Source organism: Ceratotherium simum, chromosome 13 (genome assembly GCF_057802395.1).
Source record: "Ceratotherium simum simum isolate JZ-2026a chromosome 13, ASM5780239v1, whole genome shotgun sequence".
NCBI lineage: Eukaryota > Metazoa > Chordata > Mammalia > Perissodactyla > Rhinocerotidae > Ceratotherium > Ceratotherium simum.
This window is the reverse complement of record NC_141912.1, coordinates 7,815,848-7,829,680: the sequence shown is the minus strand read 5'-3', so window position 1 is coordinate 7,829,680 and position 13,833 is coordinate 7,815,848. Positions and strand designations below refer to the sequence as shown.

Sequence of the window (13,833 nt, the reverse complement as noted above, 5' to 3'; positions counted from 1 at the left end):
CTCACTTTAAATGTTTTCCAAAAGACTGCACCATGATAGAACACGGAAAAGAGAAGTTATCATATACGTAGAAGATAGCCTATCACTGCCAAGCAATGCAATTGCCAAAACATACAGAGGAGAACATGGAATTTCAAAACCAGCAGAGGCAAGTGTGGCCAATTCATGTACCAAACAGGACCATCTTGCAGACACTGAACACGTCTCTCTGTTGAGACTTCTGGCTCGCTTTCACGAGATGCTGTTTGACTTTGACTTCTAGGTATACAAAATTCAGTTAAGACCAGTAAAAGTATGTCTTCAACCAAATAAGAAATGTAGATGAACACGATATTCTTTAAAGCCCTCAAACTTGCACTATTAATCTAATGGTGCTATAGAAGTAAAGATCCTGAGTACATGTTGTGAAAAGTAACGCGCTACCATCACGCTACTAAATGTGAATGTGAAAGGTTGACAGTTCTTCACAGCAGCCTTTACACTCCAAGTATAAAGACAGCTTAGTGTGTGTGAGATGTGGAAGAAAACGGTAAAGTAAATGGACAAGTGTATAATACTGTGAATAAGTAGAAACACTTTTGTATAAATTTATTCTAGTCTTTCTTCCCCTCCACACCTCTCCTTCAGAAAAGCTGCTAATGATCGATGGTTGATGAACAGATCAACAAAGGTTTGCAAAGCTTTTCCTTAGGAACGCCTTGACAGTCAAAGTACCAGGGCCTGAATTCTGACAGACACATTTTCACCCCCAACAGAGCTGTCTCATTTGCCATCTAAACAGAAGCATCCTGGGAATGTTGGCATTGAGGCTAAAGAGGTGGAGAGGTGGGTAGGCCATGAGGAGACTGCTTATACCTCTTCCTGGCACTTCACTTTTATCTCAGGACTGCCTCCATGTCATCGGGGTGACTTTTGGGAAGCAGAGCAGACAACAGTTTGGGCATAATTTGGACTTGGCAAAATTCACACGTGTCACCTTTCATTCTCTGAAAGGTGACAGGCCTGCCTTGCTTATTTGGTGGGGTCATGGTAAATCCTAACGAGGGAATATCTGAGAAGGTCTTTTCCAAACTCTAAGTTCTATATAAATGCCAGTTTTTACTAGTGCCATCATAAAAACATAATGATTTATAATACCAGATATTAACACCAGACTCATCTGAAAACGTAAACACCACTCCATACCATAGAGTCAATGAAGAACACAAAGTGGGCGTCCCGGGCTGTTCTGATTTACCCGTGCACGCTCTTGGGTTGTGGATCCCACCCTGCTCTACGGGTTGCTCCAGATCTTTTCAGGACTAAGATTCTATTTCAGGGCTTATTCTCAGGTTTTGAATCAAGTATCAAAGGTTTCCCTGTTCTTATTCAAAGCACCATCTACTCAAGTAGTCACTTTTTTGAACTTACCTGGTCCAATGATCTCCTAGTCAGAGGAACATGTTTCTGCAGAGTTCCCAGCAATGGCCTATCTCCCAAGAATCTTTTCTGCCCTCCCCGGGTCAGGCCTCCTAGCTGCCTTTTACGTCAGGAGGCCCAAGACATAGCTTCTTTTCCTCAGCTGAGGGTATGACTCAGCATTGAAAAACCTGCCTTTTTTTTTTTTTCTTTTTCAAGGAGGCCAACTATTTTGCAACACAAACATTTGTTAAAATTAAGTTAATCCATCAAATACTACAAATTTCACTTAAACGCAGATTAGACAAATATGTTTCTTCACAAGCCTGGAGAATTGTTTTCAGCCAAGAAACCCCAAGAGGGTACAGATGGGGAGATCAAACCTTTCCCAGAAGGAGTCCTGCAGTTAAATCTGGAGGCCTCTGGAAGAACATGAGCAGACAGCAGGAGGCCTGGGCTCCTGGCCCACCGATAAGAAAACAAAAATCTCCTCCTGGCCAACCTGGAACCCTTCAAAAGCACGAAATTCTCCCAATTCTCCCAGGATTTCCCCTTTCCTATGCACAAAAATTAAACACATCCAATCGCCAAATACTCCCATCCTAGAAGGCAGAGAAATTACGACTCTGCTTTGACAGAGAGTCATCAAAGGTTGGGACCGTTTGGGATCTTGTTTTCCAAACACACCGCTGGCCTCGAGGAAGTATGACACCACCATCTTAAGCATAAAGCAGCTGTTTGTTTTTGGCTAGAGTTCAATATAAACCTTACAAATGGTCTGCTAGCTCTTTCTTTTTTTAAAACAATAATAATTAAAACAAATTCCATAGTCACAAAACCCCCAAGCTAGTGTTTTCGCTATAAAGCTTTTCCCACAGGACAGTGAAAACCATGCATTTCAAACAAAGTTCTGGGCCAAAAAGGTACCAGTAGGTTATTTCTGCCAGAATAATATAATGGAACAAGTAATTAGGCAGATTGAAAATCAATGGCTAAACCAGTTCCAAAGAACTACTGAATACCAATCCTCTCTGAAGTACTGAAAGACAAAAATCTAGCGATGAATAATTTATTTTTCAAAAGAGGCCCTTAACAGTTAAGTCATTGAATATATTTTTATTTAGGAGTGAAAATCAGACATCAGAAAACTTCCTAGCCATTCTGAAATTCTGGTCCATTATAAAGACACCACAATGACTATGTTTTACTTAGTATTTAACTCTTCTAGCTAAGAATTCACATACAACCATCAGTGTGTATGCTCAACACCATGACATGTCCCCAAAGCCTGGCAGGTGTCCTTCCTTCTTTATTTCCCACATCATAGACTTGAATATGCATAAGGGCCAAATGTTGGCAATGCTCTCAAAACTAAAATAAACCTTTTGTCTTTTTTATTTTTTGCTGAGGAAGATTGGCCCTGAGCTAACATCTGTGCCCATCTTCCTCTATTTTGTATATGGGACGCCACCACAGCATGGCTTGATGAGCGCTGCGTAGGTCCGCGCCCAGGATTCGAACCTGCAAACCCCAGACTCCCAAAGTGGAGCATGCGAACTTAACCACTACACCACCAGGCCAGCCCCTAAAATAAACCTTCTATGGGGCAAGTTAATGACTGTTATTATTTTAGCGTGCATATTTGTGACAGACCTACACACAGATCCACAACCTTAGGATAAAGCAAAGTCATTCCTAAACCTTTGGACTTTCTTGGGAAGTCAATACTTCCAAGACCAAAAGCAAGAATCTGGGCTTGGTTTATAAAACCAGAGCTGGCAAATCCCTTACCGAGTCTGTAAATGTGGGGTTCCCTCCCCCTCTGCATTCTCTTCCTTTAATTTTTATCTTCATAGCTACCATATAATGGCCAGGCTGTCACATCACATGCTGAGTTTCCACCTCTGCATACTGAGAACTATGCAGCAATGTGAATCTACTGTGCATCAGGCACTCTATTCTTACCACACTGCTAAACTGACCTCTAAATACTAAGCAAAATTCAAGGTCATTGGCCTGTTTTCTGTGCATTATAGGTTTGAACTAACTGCTGTAATAACTTCAGCCCTCAGTCCTTCCAATCTTCCAAAAATCATTCCATGGAAGTTTTTCTTTATTTCTAGGCAGCCCCATGAACACACTTCATTGCAGTTCACTGGCCAAACAGTCTTGCCTCATTTCAGGAAACAATAATAATACAGACATGGAAAAAAAGTCTATTGTTCCCTTGTATCCAAATGATAAAAAATATATTTGAGACACACACTCATTCATAATATATCGTGTATATATATATATGTTACATGCACAAATACATAGCCGTCTATTCACTTGAATTGGTATCATTGTAAGCATCCTTATATAATTTTCACGTGCGAATTTATTTTAGCCACCCTCACCGATCATTCAAAGTAGGGACTACATGATAGTGGGAAACATTTTATCCCCAATAAGTCATATGTTCTCTGATCACAAAGGATGCTTAGTAAATACCATTCACTGGCTTGCTTAGGAGAAGAAAACTATTTGGGAAATCTTCAATTTAATAGTAAGAAATCTTCCTGCCAGCTCAACCCTACCATTCAGAACACACCCCTCATGCTCAGGTGCTGCCCCTGAACTCCAAATCCCTTCCACAGACATACTCGGGGTTACACGGTGACAGGGCAAGAAACGGGGGCCAGCCCCACCCTTTGGGGTTCCTTGAGCCTTCATACCTGTGCTGATGCTCCTGTAAGACTTGATAAATGCTGATAAGAAAAGTTTGGTTTTTAAAACTCCCCACAACACAGTCCTTGTAGATTCGGAACTCTGCAGCCGTCACCGCCTCACCCTCAGGAATCTGGGATAAGTTGAACTTGAACTCTTTGTGGTGTCGCTGGCGAGGGGAGAACTCCTTGTCGTACTCCACTACAAGATTAAACAAGAGAGAGTGACAACTATTGTTACTTGACTAAGTGCCACAGGCTCACCTCAAGAAAGTTTCCCCGTTTTCATTCATAAGTGGATTACCGGTTACCAACGGCTCACGAGAGGGATCGGGGTGGTGGAAAGCACATTGGCTAGGCTGTCAGACAGGCTGAGATTAAAATCCTTCATTTTATCCAAGGATTAAATAAAATTCTTAGATTTTATTTGGTTTAAATACTTAGTTTAAGTTGCATGAAAGCAAGTTATTTAAACTCTGGGCTTCAGGTTTCCTCATCTGCAAACACGGGAATAATATGACTTCCCAGGGAAGTTGTGAAAACTAAGGAAATCATGAATAAGAACGTGTCTGGTGACCCTGGCCCCCATGATCCCCTCGCAGCCCCCTCTCCTTCCTGCTGCTGTGCCCCCTCAGGTTGGCTCATCTCTCACCATCAAGCAGTTGTCATAACCAAGGGCAGCCCTGAGCAGACCTTTGGTCGGGGTCGTGGTGGTGGGAGAGGGGGTGAGCAGTGCATTCTGCCTGGGCCTGAAGCTTGAAGGGTCCTCATATTTTGCCTGCTGTTCAGTGGAAATCTTCCTTGAGGGGTTTAGAGTAAAGCTTCTAGAAAATATTGCTCTAACTAAAGTCCATTACCCACTCTCTACTGGCGGAAACTGAGGCTGAAGACTCAGGGGAGAGAGGGAACTTCTGCCCTGAAGCTGCCGGCATCTCCATTTAATCTGCATGTAGAACCCAAGCACGGGAACAGCAATGTGGAAGCAAATCACCAGTGTACAACTTGCTATTTTCTAATGCTTTTTTAAAAAATTGGGAAAAGATTGAGTCTAAAAGTTGTAGTTTTTTATTTTTTTATGCAATCTTTTCCCTGCATAAAGACAAGTTATGGAAACTACAACTGCTAATTATTCTTCTTCAGAGGCAGCTTTCAGACGTCTACACAAAGCCCTGCGTGAGAGAAACGATATCAACCTCAGATGCTAAACTCATAATTGTTGTAAAAGAGAGAAAAGAGTGCTGTGTCCCACCATAAATCCTTGACTCTTTTCCCCAGAGCTTGCAAACGCTTCTGCCCTGCTGTTCCTGTTAGTTTTTTCTTAATGGCAACCGCAGTGAAATCTCATGAGCAAATTAATCCTTTATGGCAGAGTTTTCCCAGAGCTTGTGGGTAGGAAAAAAAAAAAATCAAATTATTTGCCACCTCCAACTGCCCACTTTCTCCCACATGTGTTGTTCTCCATAATCACCAGAGAAAAGCTTTGGAGATTTAGCTTCTTTAAAAAAAAAAAGCCAGTAACTCTTTATAAGAACCTAAGACTTCAACGGCATTTGCAGAAGCTAGGGAAAGTTAAGCCATCTATAGGCAAAAGTTTTAAATAAAGAATTTCTCAAACTGGCATATGACTATGCAACAAATCTTTTATATTCAAGTTATTTTCTTTTGTCGGGGTGGGGGGTGGTTAAAAAAGAATAGCTTTGGCTTGTGTAAGAGTTTGAATAAAAGTAAAACAAGGTCCAACCAGAAAGTAAACCATGGTTCAGTCCCAACAAGAGAACAGGTTTTCTAATTAGTGGCTAAGCCTGAAAAGCAAGATTGTTGGGGAGTTCACCCCAGGACAGCCACACGTGATGGTGTATCACTTTTCCCTAAAACTGATCTGCCTTTTAAGTTGGATATGTTATCTTTGGTGGTTCAAACGTGAATCAAATCTGATTTCCCAAAGAGACTTTCTAAAAAATATCACACAGCTTTCCTATAGGGCCTTTTGAGTACTTAAATTTTAACATCAATAAACGCAAATATATTCTTAAGATTCATTTGAGAGAATGCATAAGAATTCCTCAAAGAAGTCTTTCAATCACTCTTAATATAAACAATTAGAAAAAATATGGATGTGAAGTAAGATAGATGACAGTAACTTAAGATATTTCAGTTATAAGGAGCAGAGAAAGGGACAGAAATTTCAATAAATGAGAAATGTGTTAGCTAGTTCTTTGGAGAGATGCACCACCCCCAATAAACCACACTTCCCTGTATTCACACCCTTGAGTGGTCCCCCTTCCCAGGGGTGGCTCTGTGACAGTCTCTGGACCAATAAGATGCAGCAACAGTGGTGCTGAGTGATTTCCGAGGCTAGACCATAGCTTTGAATTTCCTTTCACTTAGGTTTCTTGTAACGCTTGTCTGGGGAAAGATGGCTACCATGTAAGAAGTCCAACTACTCTGAAACCTCCATGCTGTGAGGAAGCCCAAGCTAACCATGTAGAGAGGCTGTATGGTGCATGAAGAGATGGAGGGAGGGAGAGAGGAAAGGAGGGAGGGAACAGTCTAGTCAGTCTCCAACCGTCTGAGGCACCAGACATGTTATAAAGACACCATCTTGGATATCCAACCCAGTGGAGTCTCTAGATGACTCCAACCCCAACCACCATCTGACCGCAATTGTATGAGAGACTTTGAGCAAGAACCACTCAGTTGAACCTCATCATTTCTCAAGACTGTGAGAGATAATAGTACATTGTCATTTTAAGCCACAGTGTTTTGGGTGATTCGTTTCACAGTAATAGTCAGCTAACACAAGAAGAGAAGGGTGGACAAGAGAGGTCAAAAGAGGGAGAAGAAAGAAGGGAAGTCTGAGCTTGCTAGGAAGGGGAGAAATTGCAAGTGATTCTTAAAGAGAAGGATTTTGAAATGCTGGGAGGCAATTTGTATGACTAAGGGAGAATCCTGGCAAATGTTCACGGATAGATGTGAAGAGAGAGATAAAGAATCTAAAAATGAGAAAATAGAAGCATAGTTCAAAGTCTTCACTTTATTACAGTGTGAATTAGAACTCACTGCCTTATAAGTGCATTTTCCCATTTCTCCTCTACCAACACATTATCTTGAAGCACTCTGAACTTTCTTCTGCTTTTCCTTTACCCCTCGCTGAGGAGATTCATGTTCTCCTTAGCCCCATGAGTCTCTGATTGCTATCTACCTCCTTTCAAGCTCGCTCACCCAAACTTTTTACTCTCGTCTTCTGAACATCTCCTTATGCCTCTTAGCTGGCAGCTGTACCCCCTTCCCCACTCTCCCCACAATACCTCAGCCAGCAGTCATTGGAGTTTGCTTGGAACTCCTCCTTTCTCCCCCAATCTTTTGCCTATGATTAAATTTACACAGTGCATCTGCTAATGTCTCAGAGGGATACAAGACATAAGTACCATTAGGTCATTGCCTGCAAGTGCACTTGAAGACCACAATGGTAAAATAGCAATGTTTCCAGTGAGCTTAGCATTCCCCCTTCAAGCTCTATGATTCTGGACTCCTTAAATATCAGACAGTTCAAGAAATGAGAGGTAATGAAAGGGAGAGGGCGAAGTTCTGAATTTAGTGCTCAGTACCTATTTTATAGCCCCTAATGTTTGGCTTTTCGATGACGGTGCCATGTGTGGTATACAATTAAGTAGTAGCTAAGAGTGTTGATGAAGTGTCAAACTGTCAAACCGTTAATTCCAGCTCCCCTTTTTTTTCACTTATGGATACTGAGCAAGATATTAGTAAAAGTTTTAGTTATCAGTTAAACAGGAGTAAGAAAATTTCTGAAGATTGAGACAATCTATACAAAATAGTCAATGGTAGAGTAAATGCTCAATGAATGTGAGTTGTGATTATCATTAGCTGATATTTGAGAATCCAGCTCCTGGGAGGTTAGAGTACGTCTTTGCTGAGTAATTAAAATTTACTCATGAGTCTTTAGATAGGGCCAATTAACGCTTCTTCTAAACTAGCTTTTTAAATTAGAGAGATACATTCTGTGAAAAGAGCAGTAAGTGAAATCACTGTATTGAGTATCATCAGGCTTGGTGTTTGGTTACTGAATACAGTGCTGTGTTCTCTGGGGCAATAATTCCTAGAATTTTTTATTTCAAGGACCAGAGAAAACATCTTTATAATGGTAATGACCTTACACAAGGTCATCTGCTTTTTCTCTTTGCCATTTTTAAGGACAATAAAACAAACAAAACAACAAACTGCATCCTCTTAACTCCTTTTAACACCACATAAAACAGGGAGGACATAATTAAAGAATATATACAATCCTCGAAACTGAATAAATTTAGCTTTATAAAACTCGCTCTATTTTCTCTTTTTGTCTCAGATTATACCAGTGGAAATTTCAGACCAGCACCAGATCTTTGGCCTACATGTAGGAACCATAGCCCTAAGGAATAAAAGTTATTGGTTCAAGATTTAAAATGTAAAGTATGTAATATTATACATACAAAAGGACATGTGTAATTAACGGAGGTAATGAAACATAATCATAAAGCACCAAGGAAATCAGCACCCAACTTAAGACTGGAACACAACCACCACTGTGGTATTCCTCCCTGAAGCCATCCCCCACCTCTGCCCAAAAGGTACCTACTATCATGAATAGTGTCCAGCATTCCTTTGCCTTTTAAAAAGTAACAGTTTTACTACATATATGTGTATCACTAAATCACAGAGTGTTTAGTTGTTCTTCTTTCTCGGAAAGTCTTTCTTTTTAGAGACATGATAAAAATTTTACAGGCACACATGGAAGATACAGGCACTGTCACAGCTAAGAGTGAAAGCAGCCCAGGCAGACGGCCACACTGCCCGTCAGCTGGTACAGAACTGAAGTTCTATGGGTGGGGCATGGCTGCTCTGCAGGAAATGAGTGATGAGTAACTCTTCTCCGTCCTCAGCCCTACCTTGTACAGATCTACTAAAAACATGGGCATTTTCTAACAAGTGCTGACAAGGATGTGAAGAAAGCAGAACCCTTGTGCATTGCTGGTGGGAACGTAAAATGGTGCAGCCACTACGGAAAACAGTTTGCTGACTCCTCAAAAAATTAAATATAGAATTACCATATGATCCAGCAATTCCACTTTGGGGTAAGTATGAGTATCCAAAAGAACTGAAAGCAGGAACTCAAACAGATATTTGTGTACTCATGTTCATAGCAGCATTATTCACAATAGCCAAGAGATAGAAACAACCCAAGTGTCTGTTGACAGATGCATGGATAAACAAAATGTGTATATACATATGATAGAATATTATTTAGCCTAAAAAGGAAAGAAAGTTCTGATATACGCTACATCATGGATGAATCTTGAGGAATTTATGCTAAGTGAAATAAGCCAGTTACAAAAGGACAATTATTTTTGATTCCACCCATATGAGGTATCCAGAGTAGTCAAATTCATAGAAACAGAATACAGAATGGTGGTTGCCAGGGGCTGGGAGGAAGGAATGAGGAGTTATTGTTCAATGGGTATAGAGTTTCAGTTTGGGAAGATGAAAAGGTTCTGGAGGTGGATGGTGGTGATGTTTGCACAACAAAGTGAATGTACTTGATGCCACAGAACTTGTACACTTAAAAACGGCTAAAGTGGTAAATTTTATGTTATTCATATTTAACCACAATAAAAAAACTAATAAAAAATGGACATTTTCTTATACAATCACAATGCATGATCACACCTAACTTAAAACAATTCTTCCTTGTCCTCTAATACCCAATCCATAATCGAATTTCCTCAAATACCTCAAACACTGTCTTTCTACATTTGGTTTATTGGAATCAGGAGCCAAACAGGGTCCACTCATTACACTTGGTTGTTCTGTCTCTTAAGTCTCTTCTAAACTAGAAACAGAAAGAACTCCATTAACCTGATAATGAGTCTAAATAAAAAAACCTACAGCGAACAACATTCTCAATGGTAATACATTCGGACCACTTCCTTTAAAATCAGGAACAAGGCAAGGATGCTCATTTTTAATCTTGTATTAAAATCTAGTTCAGGATTGCTAAGATTAAACAACAGGAAAGGGAGAGACACATTACAAATTGTTGGACCTAATAAGAAAGTTTAGCAGACTGTTTCCTTGACTGCCTCAGTGGGTTCGGGCTGTTGTAATAAAAATACCACAGACTAGCCCACAGGGGCTTAAACAACAAACATTTATTTCTCACAGTTCTGGAGGCTGCAAGTCCAAGAACAGGGTGCCAGCATGGCCAGGTTCTGGTGAGAGCTCTCTTCCTGCTTATGTCCTCACAGAGCCTCCCTTGGTACATGCACAGAGAGAGTGAGTGTGAGCTCTGGTCTCTCTCTCTTCTTCTAAGGACACTAATCCCATCACGAAGGGTCCACCCTCATGACCTCATCTAGACCTAAGCACTTCCCAAAGGTCCCACCTCCTACTACCATTTCATTAGGGATTAGAGTTTCAATAATATGAATTTTGGGGACACAAACACACAGTCCATAACACAGACCTTAAGTGTCTGCTTAAAACAGTCTGCTACCTCTTCAACTTACAGTCTGGAACTTTTGCCTTTGTGTTCATAAGTGACACTGATGATGGTCTTATCTCATACAGCGTCGTTTGGTTTCAAGTCATACCTGCTCTTGGAATAAGTTGGGGAATGTTCCCTTTCCTTCTTTTTAAGAAATGATCTCTTCCTTGAAAGGGTGGCAAAGTTACCTGTAAAATCATCTGATCCTGGTGTTTTCCTTTAGGGAAAATTTGTAATTACTCATTCATTTTCTTTAAACATATAGAAATAGTCAAGCTGTCTATTTCTTTTTAAGTAATTTTGCATTTTCTAGAGGTTTGTCAATTTGGGTTTAATTTTTCAAATTTATTGTCATAAAATTTTCAGAGTATTCTCTTATTATTTGATCTCTGCTCTAGGGTTTTTTGTTTTTTTTTTCATTCTAAAATTGTTTTTGTGGAGTCCCTTTTTCTTGATTTGTCTTACTGGAGGTCATTTTCGTTTTTCTTCACTGTTGCTTAATTTGATTGTAACAAACATTTTAATATAGGTATTTTCTGAATAGCAATACACTAAGTCTGAATTATTTCAATTAAAGTTGTCTACAGAAAAAGAAAGACACAACCTCATTCAACTGCAAATATGAAAGAGAAAAGAAAGAGGGGAGGGAGAGAGGGAAAAGAATAGAACAACCTCTCCATTTAACACATTTAAGAATAGGCACATAGTAATTACTTTCTTACTAACTGGACCCACTCAATAGTTAATTCACTATAGCTTAGTTCAGGCAATTACATTCATTCCACAATAAATTCTACATTTTCCAAATGCTTCATGCTTCCACTTAATAGTTATCCACAAACTTGAAAAACTTGAAACTCTTCTTAAAAAATTGCCATTCTATTGATTATGGTAAACAATTTTTCATGCTATGGCAAAAGTTTATTTAATTACAGTTCTGGCTAGTTTTTCAAGGGTTGTAACAGTGGCCTTTTGACTTTTATGTTGCAAGCATACAACCTTAAATAGCAACAGAGACACTGAGTTGAACTCTCCAGGTCCCTTTTTAATCACAGTGAGATGACAGATTTCACCCTCCAGGGTTCACCAAATATTTCTCAATATTTGTAGTAACGTTCTATAAGAATCACAAATATCCAGAAGAATCTATTTTCCTGGCTGCCATGCTCCAAGTGGCTTTTTTCCTAAATTTTACTTTTAATTTTAAATAATTACAGACCCACAAGTAGTTGCAAACATAGTAGAATGGATTAAAAAAATAGTAGAGGATCCCATGTAACATCTTACATAACTGAAGAACAAGAGCCAAACCAGGAAATTGACACTGGCATAATTCCTCAACTAGACTACAGATCCTACTCTGATTTCACCAATTTTTACATGCATTTTTGGGGGGTATGTATGTATATAATTCTATGACATTTTATCACATGTATCGATTCCTACAACCACCACCACAATCCAGATACAGAACTGTTCTGTCATCACAAAGGAACTTCCTCAGGCTACCTTTTTATTTCAAATGACTTTAAGACTAGATCCAGTACATATAAAGAGCTTTAGGACCAACAATAAGTGCCTACACATCATCTTTAGTAGTAAGGGTTAACCAAGCCATTTTTTATTTTTAAAAACTCATTTTAGAACCATTTTCATACCCAAATACAGATGTTAACTTCACTTTAGCTTGGAAAGAAGTTCAACAGCTACAACCATACATGTCTTACAACGGAGATAAGTCATAGACCTCACCTCACAGGAGAGAATACACTCTAGCCCTTAAATCGTCACAAGGAAACTGATTGAGTTCCATTAATATCAAATTTACCACATTTTTGCACACTTATAAGGCTTGCTATAAAGAAGCAATGAGAGGGCAACTAGACTTTTGGTGGTGAACACAATGCAATCTAAGTAGAAGTCGAAATATATCGATGTACACCTGAAATTTGTGTAATGTTATAAACCAAAGAGACTCCAATTTAAAAAAAAAAGCAATCAGACTACATTCAGTAAAAATCAATATACACAACATGCATTTTTTCACAATTAAGAAAAAGTTTAATATCTTCAGTCAAAACACCTAGATGGGACAGCCTAAAGAGAAAAATAAAGACTCTCCCACACCTCCAATTTCAACTGCACAGCAGTAATAGGCAGAATGTCCTCACTGTGACTGAGAGAAGAAATTTAAGTCTGTTTTCATTATTTTTAAATAATCTTGTTTCTCTGGTTACTTTTATAATGCCATTGCCCTTGGTAGCTGCAGCTTCACTACAATACGCCTAGCTGTGTGTTTCCTTTCGTTCACTCTGCTCAGATTACATTGTACTTCATGAATCTGTGGATTCCCATCTTTCATCAGTTCTGAAAAACTGTTAGCCATAGGCTCATCAATGATGGCCTCTCCTCCATTCTCTTTAGTGTGTCCTTCAAGAATGACAATTAGATGTGTATTAGACCTTCTCATTCTAATTTCCATGACTCTTAACTGCTCTTTTATATAATATATCTCCTTGTCTCTTGGCTGGACAACTTCTTTAGGTGTATTGACAAGTTCACCAGTTCTCTCTTCAGCTATGCTTAATGTATAGTTTAAGCCATCTATTCATTTGTCATTTTAATGACTTTTTAAAAATTTCTAATAGCTCTATTTGTTGTCATTGTTGCTGGGTAGTCTGCTCAGCTGTTTTCAATTGTCATTGTCCTATATTACCATAACGTATTATACTATTCTTTATTCTTTATTTCCTATATGGTTGTCTTACATTTTCTCTCTAACTTGGTGTCTGTTTTCTAATATGTGAAATCCTTGGGGAACTTAATCTGCATTGTACTCTCATCCCTCTGATGACTTTCATTTTGGTGGTTTATTCCTTTGTGTGTTTCAAAATTTTTAGATAATTTTTGATTGAAATTCATCCTGAATGTTTAAATTGGTGTTGCTGTTCTTAAAAAAAAAAAACAAAAAAAAAAAACGACGTACATTTGCTTTTGTGAGGAACACTACCAACCCAGAATCACTTCTCTCTCTTTGAGGGCCCTGGCTTAATGTGGAAACCTCCAGGACAGCTCTCCCACCTTGGCCCAGACCCCACACTGGTCTTGTAATCTGCAGTAGTGTTGTATTTGCACTCACAGACACCCAGCTTTTACATTTGCTCACAGTAACACACTCAGGGGAGC

The 13,833-nt window shown here is 39.3% G+C and overlaps 1 protein-coding gene across 1 annotated transcript in view; it reads right to left on the bottom strand.

Annotated features, from left to right (window-relative positions):
* BMP6 (bone morphogenetic protein 6) overlaps positions 1–13,833 on the bottom strand; it is a 146,099-nt gene that overhangs the window by 27,521 nt on the left and 104,745 nt on the right. The window contains exon 2 of the mRNA XM_087437966.1: positions 4,116–4,308. Within this exon, the coding sequence (XP_087294092.1) occupies positions 4,116–4,308 (193 nt within the window). The remainder of the gene's footprint in view (positions 1–4,115; positions 4,309–13,833) is intronic.